Genomic DNA, 8,357 nt, shown 5'->3' on the forward strand with positions numbered 1-8,357 from the left:
TGGAACCATGACCACAGCACACAATACCTTCACATGACCAGTTCTAACTGGACCCAACAATTTCCAGATATGGAAACTCCGGATCATCTCCAAGCTATGTTGGGAAAAGGTTCTCCAAGTTGTTACTGGAGAGGAGCCTAAGCCCTCACCTGGAAAGCCCACCTCCTCGGAGGACCCTGAAAACATCTGGATACTCAAGGATAAAAAGGCACATGAAATCGTCCAGGACCACATCTCCGATGCCCTCCTAATGAGGACTGTGTTACGATCACACATTTTCGGACCTTTAAATTTCATTCTCCTCTTTAACCTTTTGTCTATTTTAGATACAACTCTCTCACGCAGTGGAGCTGGTCACACGGGCTGGGCCCCATGACATCGTCAGCCACTGCCTCTATCAACTGTACAGTACACATGTACAAACAAACCTGTAGTAGTATATATACCCCAATAGATCCAGGAAACTCCTCAGCAAGTCTTCCTGTTGTTTACCCACAACTAACTCGGTCCTCCCACTGAGCTTGCTAGCCTCAGGGACTGCGGTATACAAACCCAGTCACCCCTTTATCATCACTTAGAGTTCGGCGTGTGCACCAGAGTATACAAACTTCTGGGTATTGTTACAGACTGGAGACCTCACCAGCTCCAAGGAGTTATTTGACAAACTTGTTTCACTCCATCAGACATCCAACATTGCCTTTGCCTTCTATTCATTTGAGCAACTCATCAAATTGTCCTGGGATGGAACATCACCTATCCAGGACCACATTGCAAAAATCTGGACTATTGATTCACACCTCTCCAGAATGAAACCAGGAGTTGATACCAAACTCATGGCCTTTGCCCTTCTCCAATCTCTTCTGTGCACTCCTGAATGGCAATTATTTCAGTCATCAGTAATCAACATGATTGAAGAAGATAAACTTACCTTTGATGCAGTTGAGATCTGGATTGCTGCAGAAGTTGCATGACAGTCAGGAAAGGCTCCTGGAGGTTCCAAATCAGCACTCAAGTCCGAGGAGAAATGGTGTGACTTCCACAAAGTCAAATTGCACAACACCTCGGAGTGTCAAACACTTCAGTCAGCTGAAAAAGGTCAAAAGAAGAAATGAAAGGAGAAACACAAGGATAAAGGAAAAGAGAAGGAAAAGGCAAATACGGCAGAGCAACCATCTGAATCTGACTCCGAGGAGGAACAGAGTCATATTGCATTGGAACATGTACATATTTCCAAGCCCCTTGCTAAACACATTCAAGCTTACCTTGTGTCGGAACCTGATAAAACCAAAACAACAATCATCATTGACTCCGGAGCAACATCTCACATGGTCCCTCACCACTTCTGGTTTGAGCCAGGAACATACCATGTTCTGAACCCTCCGAGGGCAATCAGTTTTGGGGATGAATCCTCTGTAAGTGCCATTGGAATTGGAACAGTAATCCCACAAGCAACTGTTGGCAAAAAGGACTACAATATTGCACTGTCAAATGTCTTACATGTGCCAAACTTCACTTTAGCACTCGTCTCCGTCCACAAATTGTCTAAAACGGGGTTATCAACACTTTTTCCAGCAGGGTCCAATGCTTGTGAAGTTCGGAAAAACAAGAAACTCATCCTCACTGCCTTACACAAGCGAGGACTTTATCACATCCAAGCAAAACCCGAAATCAACCCGGAGTCAGCTTTTGCAGCAGTGGATGTAAATCTATTGCACAGGAGAATGGGACACATTGAAATGGATCGCTTACAACAAATAGTTACAAAGGACAGCTCCAGGACATAGACACCCTCACCGGAATCCTGGAGTTCTGTGAACCTTGTGCTTTAGGAAAGATGAAGAAATTACCTTTCAAGTCCACTGGAGGAAGCCAAGCCAAGTACCCCATACAAATTGTGCACAGAGATGTTGGAGGACCAATCAAACCAACCTCCAGGGAGGGTTTCCAATACTGGATTATCATTGTAGACAATTTCTCCAAATTTCCATGGATATATTTCCTAAAACACAAAAGTGAAGCATTGGAATGATACAGGCAATGGAATGAAGATGTCCAAACATTCTTCCGAACTCATTTGGGAGAAGAAAACTTCACTCCACTATACACAGAATTCCTCTAGAGTGATGGGGAGGAGAATATACTGGCAATGCATTCAAAAATCAACTCCGAGGAGATGGTGTCCTCCAAAAAACTACAGCTGCAGATACTCCGGAACAAAATGGCATTGCAGAACGCATGAAGCAGACATTAGCTACATTAGCAACCACTATGCTCCATGATTCCAAGCTCCCAAAGTCATTCTGGATAGATGCCATGCAAACAGCTGCATATATCACAGCATGCAGCCCAGAATCAGGACTCCATTGAAAGACCCCATATAAAATACTGTTTAAAAGGAGAGTTGATCCAACTTTATTTCGCCCTTTTGGATGCCAAGCATATGCCTTGATTCCGAAAGACAAAAGGCAAGGGAAGTTCTACTCCAAGGGGCGCAAAGTGATAATGATTGGCTACACACATGGAAAGCAAGCCTACAAACTTCTAGACACTGAAAAACAAACTGTGTTTTCCAGTCGGCATGTCATATTCAATGAATCCGGAAAGGTACAAAAGGATGACACTGCTCCCTGGAACACAGATCAGTGGGAGGGACTCATTCCAGAGAATGCTCACTATCCGGACCAAAATACAATGGAGGAGGATGATCCTGACCCTCGGATCTGAGATCCCAATGAATTGCAAATGGAACCGCATCTCCGAGGAGATGTTCCACAAGCAATGGAACCATATCAGCATGAAGACATTCCAAGAGCAGTGGGAGCACCTGATCAGCTAAGACACCCTCCACAACAGTCTCTACAACCAAGACCTGAACACTGGCCATCTTCGGAACGGAAACCCAAAGTAGCGTCACAGTCAGTGGGAGGACAGCTCCTCAACATACAGCCAGCTGATGTGGAGAAAGTCCGAATACAGCTAGACAGCCCGTCCATCGGATCAGCTTCTGGAAGGCATCAAACACCTCCAAGGAGACATTCAACACCTTCAGGAGTGAGTGGGGCAACTCACACACAAATGCATCTACTCCCTGGAGTTCCTGCACAAATTCCTCAAAGAGCAGTTATGTCTGCTGAAGTCCTAGGAGTATGCAGAAGCAGTCGCCAAACTTGTCCTGCAGACAAAAACCAAGATTATCAAAGGACTCTAGATGAGGAACAGTCTCGGAAAGAGCAGCACAACAACTCCATGGAAAAATCTAACACTCCTGAGCTTCATGAAGAAACATCCAACACAGAGGAGACATTTTTTGCTGGAATAGCAAGTACTGGTCCATCTAATACAGACCTTCCAAGGACACTAAAGGAAGCCTTATCACGTCCGGATGGAGAATTATGTTACAATAGTATTTTCAGGCCTATTTTCACTTTTCATATTTTCGGACTTTGTGCCACATGGCACTTACCATATGGGGATATTACATAAGCTGGCACATGGTGAAGTCACTAGATTGATCACATGACTGGTCACGTGACATGACATCATATAGAATACAATGGAACATTACAAATATTTATATTAACTGTACAGTACCACATGTATACTAATATATATACCACTGCAATAGATGGAAACTCCTCAGCAAGTCTTCCTGTTGTATACCAACAACCAACTTGTTCCTACTACTTGAGTCTATCAACTCAAAAACTTCACTTCACTATCACTTCTAAGAGTTCTGTGTGTGCACCAGAGTATACAAACTTTGGGTATTGTTACAAATTATGGAAGTCTGCCTTGGAGGAGGAACTCCTAAGTCTCGATACTAATGCAGTATATGACACTGTCCCACTTTCAAAGGGAGTGAAACCTATCACATCAAAACCTGTGTTCCGGATCAAGTTTGATCAAAACGGAAACATTGAGAGATACAAACTCCGGATTGTTGCACAAGGGTTTACTCAAAGAGAGGGGATTGATTACCAGGAGGTTTTTGCTCCAGTTGCAAACTTAGAGTTGATCTGTTATTCTAGCCCTGGCAGCAAAGTATGACCTAGAACTTGATCAAATGGATGTATCTACAGCTTATCTCAATGGAGAACTTGAAGAAGAACTGTACATGCTTCCTCCAGGGGGTGTTCCTATCCAACCTGGATACTGCTGGAGGTTAAAGAGATCCATCTATGGATTAAAACAAGCTGGTCGTACATGGAACAAAACCTTTGATCACAAGCTCCAGGAGCTTAGTTTTGCAAGACTAGATGCAGAAACATGTCTCTATGTATTCCAGGAAACAAACAAATATGCTTTGTTGTTGTCTACATAGATGACCTCCTCCTAGGAGCTTCATCCCGGAAATTCATGGATGTCACAAAAGCCAAACTTGAATCCATATTCAAAATGCGGGACCTTGGAGAAGCAAAATACATCCTCGGAATAGAAATCCGACGTGATCGTTCAAACAAAACAATCTCCCTATTGCAATGCCAATACATTGACACAGTCTTGGAGCGTACTGGAATGAAGAACTGCAAACCAGTATGGACACCAATGGCCCATAGATCAAAACTTCTCGCAAATGCTCCAGGGGAAGATATTGTGCAACACGAGATGCATATTGAAGGGCATCAAGTGTCATATCTCTCAATTGTAGGTTCCCTCATGTATGCCATGCTCGGAACCTGCCCAGACATTTCCCATGTTGTTGGAATACTAAGCAGACACAGCTCAGCTCCGAGGAGCCATCATTGGGAAGCTGCCAAACATGTTCTCCAATACCTGAAAGCAACCAGGGACATGGAACTACATTATGGTGGCACAGATGTCCCATGGAAATGGATTTCTATGGATATTTGGATGCGGATTGGTTTGGAGACCCAGACTGTAACAATACCCAGAAGTTTGTATACTCTGGTGCACACGCCGAACTCTTTAGTGAAGGATGAAGGGTGACTGGGTTTGTATACCGCAGTCCCTGAGGCTAGCAAGCTCAGTGGGAGGACCAAGTTAGTTGTGGGTAAACAACAGGAAGACTCGCTGAGGAGTTTCCTGGATCTATTGGGGTATATATACTACTACAGAGTTATTTGTACTTGTGTACTGTACAGTTGATAGAGGCAGTGGCTGACGATGTCATGGGGCCCAGCCCGTGTGACCAGCTCCACTGCGTGAGAGAGTTGTATCTAAAATGGAAAAGGTTAAAGAGGAGAATGAAATTTAAAGGTCCGAAAATGTGTGATCGTAACACAGACACGTCCCAATCAACATCAGGTTTTGTTTTTATCACCATCTGAGGAGCAAGCTCCTGGACAAGCAAAAGACAAAGCATGGTAGCTTTATCCTCCACGGAGTCAGAGTACATTGGATTGAGCAATGCTGGACAACACCTTGCATGGCTTCGGACATTTTTTGAAGAAATTGGACATGCTTAAAATAGACCTACAACATTGCACTGTGACAATCAAGCAGCTATCATTCTTACATGAGATCCGCAATTCCGTGCTCACACAAAACATATTCAATGGAAATATCATTTCATCTGAGATGACTTAGTACCAAAGGGAGAGGCAGTAATCAGATATGTTCCTACAGGAGATATGGTTGCCGACATTCTCACTAAACCCCTCACTCACAAAAAACACTGGAAATTCTCTAAAGCTATGGGACTACGGTTGCACTCGAGTGGGAGTGACAAAACCGGATAAACCCGGTCTCTGCTAAAGTGGCCATTGTTCTCCATGGAGTCGCCATTGTTCTCCTAGGAGTCATTATACCTTAGCGAGTAGCACCTCCAACTATAAGTAGTAGGGGGTTTAGTATAGAAATACCTCAGTTGTTTCTATAGCCTCTTGGGCAGCGGCTGAGATATGTTACATTACATTTATTAGAGACCACCTTAAATTGACATCTATTGTAGTTTCACTTAGGTAAATAATAAAGTTGTTTATATAGCCTCTCAAGCAGCGGCTGAGTTTCACTTAGATTTATTACCCCCGTCTTGTTCAGTACCAAGCCCCTATCATTCAGCTACCCCTCATCCTCAAACCCACACCACTTGGGATTCATTTTGAAGGACCATAAAGCTTACCACCCCATGAACAACCAGAGCACCCACCGTTGTAGGAGGCCTAGCCCACAAACAAGTTCCGTGGAATCTGGGAGGATTGTTTGTTAGTTTGTTTTTGTGTGTGGTTTTCTAACAGGCAGTCTTCATCATTGACAACAGGTATGAAAAGAGAATAAGAAAAAGAAAGAGAAAAGTAAAAGAGTACCCGCTGTAACTTCCAGTCCGATAGCAAGAGGAGTGATGGGGAAGGGGGTTGGACAACCACGACATAGTGGGAATGCAATATGAAAAATTGATTCCTTACGATATACTTTATCCCCTCAGTTGTTTTATTCACAGCTGAGGGTATGTCCTTATGTTTTGGTCTTCACATTATCATATAGACTAATACAGTACAAACTGTAGATCTGATTGTCTCTAGTTCCAACAATAACCAAATCCCAAAATTTCCAGCATAACTTACTTTAGAAGTGTTGTGGTTGCTTTAATCACTTTTCTGGAAGTGAGTGGTATCCAAGGCATCTAGTTTATATGTTCTAGCTTGGTGATTAGTGCTGGAAGAGGGAAATTTTCTTTTGCAATGGATAACTTTAAGTTCTTTTCAAAGTTATTGAACTCATATTCTTTCACCAGCTTTGAAAGTATGCTACCCTTGTAAACCCTAACCTAGGGACATGCGCAGTCGGAACTTCAAAAATGTGGCCTGGTGGTATCTTGCCATCAACTGCTCTACCATAATACAGCTTTGGTTCCTTTTATCATCTTCTCGTCGTTACTTTGCTATCGTCACCAGCTTAGGTTCGAGTACGCACTAACTCAGAGACACCAGCGAATTTCTTCACAATGTCGCAGTGGGGCCAGCCTGGATACCAATATCCTCTTCAAACGGGCTTCCCCGGTCAAACACCAGGGTTCCAGCAAAATCCCCAACAACCACAGTTCCAGCAGGGTCCTCATCCTCAATTTCAGCAACAAGGTGGGTTTGGAGGCGTCGGTGTAGGTCTTCAAAGTGGGTTTGGTGGTGGAGGGATTGCTCCACAACCGACCGGCTTTCCAGGCGGTCGGTTACCCCAAGGATTCCAGCAGCCTCAGCAAACAGGCTTCCCAGGGTCTTCTGGTCCGGGATTCTTACAAGCTCAGCCAACGGGTTTTCCTGGTGCTGGCAATTTTGGACAACAAGCTCGCGCCCCTCCACCAGTTCCACCAATCCCAGGCCAATTCCAGCAGCAGCAGCCTACGCAGCAGACCGGTTTCCCCGTTCAGCCCACAGGTTTTGCTGGCAGAGCCCCTGCGCCCTTAGTTCCTCAGGTCACTGGTTTTGTTGATCCACGTCTGCAGCTTCTTTCGAGTTCTTTTATGCCTGCCAATATGACAACACCTTATACCGCTGGTGGTGCTCCACAGCTTGCACCTCCCCCCCAACAGCAGGCCGGAGGTCTTTCATTGCAGCAATCGTTCCAGCAGCATAATCAGTCGAGGGGTATTGGATCTGCCCCAAAGATACCTTGGGCTTTGTCCAAAGCAGAAAAGAAAAATTACGACCAAATTTTTAGAGCATGGGATGCCCAAGGTACAGGTTTCATAAGTGGTCAGACGGCTCTAGAAGTATTCGGACAAAGTGGCCTGGACAAGAACGATCTGGCGCGTATCTGGTTGGTGGCATTGATCCATCATGTTTTAGCACAGTCTTATATTGTTACTCTTAATCAACCCTAGGACTCTTGCCGATACTGACAATAGAGGCAAGCTAAATCTAGCCGAGTTCCATGTAGCAATGGGCATAATCTATCGCAGTATGTCCTTTTCATCACTGATTTTCGCATGCTTTTTTGACGGGAGGACCGTGTAATAGGACTTAATGGTAATGATATCCCAGACGAGCTTCCCGCTGAATTGGTTCCTCCTTCTTCCCGCGACCTTGACACTTCAGTGAATTTTTTGAAGGATATATTGAAAAATGACACTCGCGCACGCTCTCCTTCTGGTTTTGACACGCCAGTATCGCGCCTTCGAGACCGATCGCTACATTCTACATCAGTTCCTGGTGCTGGAGGACGCCAAGATGCCACTGTGTATAAGCACACAGATGCGGAGCCTCCGGGTGGATTCTATCAACCTCGTAGTCGGCACCTTGATCGCAGCACCGTCCGCTCTCGTAATGACGATGATAGTCCCTCGGCTGATCTATCAGACATGAAGCGTCAGCTAGAGAACACAGCCAAGATGCTGGATCAAGCTGCAGAAGCTGATGCTTCACGAACAGCGGAAGATGAGGCGCTGGATCGAGAAATGAGTG

General features: G+C 44.7%; 1 protein-coding gene across 1 annotated transcript; it reads left to right on the forward strand.

The window, feature by feature from the left end:
• Nucleotides 1-7,378: 7,378 nt before the first annotated feature.
• Nucleotides 7,379-7,840, forward strand: SERLADRAFT_397586 (uncharacterized protein; the record flags this gene model as incomplete). Its single annotated transcript, XM_007321692.1, has 1 exon — nucleotides 7,379-7,840. A coding segment is annotated over one exon (185 nt), but the record flags the coding sequence as incomplete, so codon positions are not given.
• Nucleotides 7,841-8,357: the final 517 nt, after the last annotated feature.

Source organism: Serpula lacrymans (assembly GCF_000218685.1).
Source record: "Serpula lacrymans var. lacrymans S7.9 unplaced genomic scaffold SERLAscaffold_11, whole genome shotgun sequence".
Taxonomy (NCBI): Eukaryota; Fungi; Basidiomycota; class Agaricomycetes; order Boletales; family Serpulaceae; genus Serpula; species Serpula lacrymans.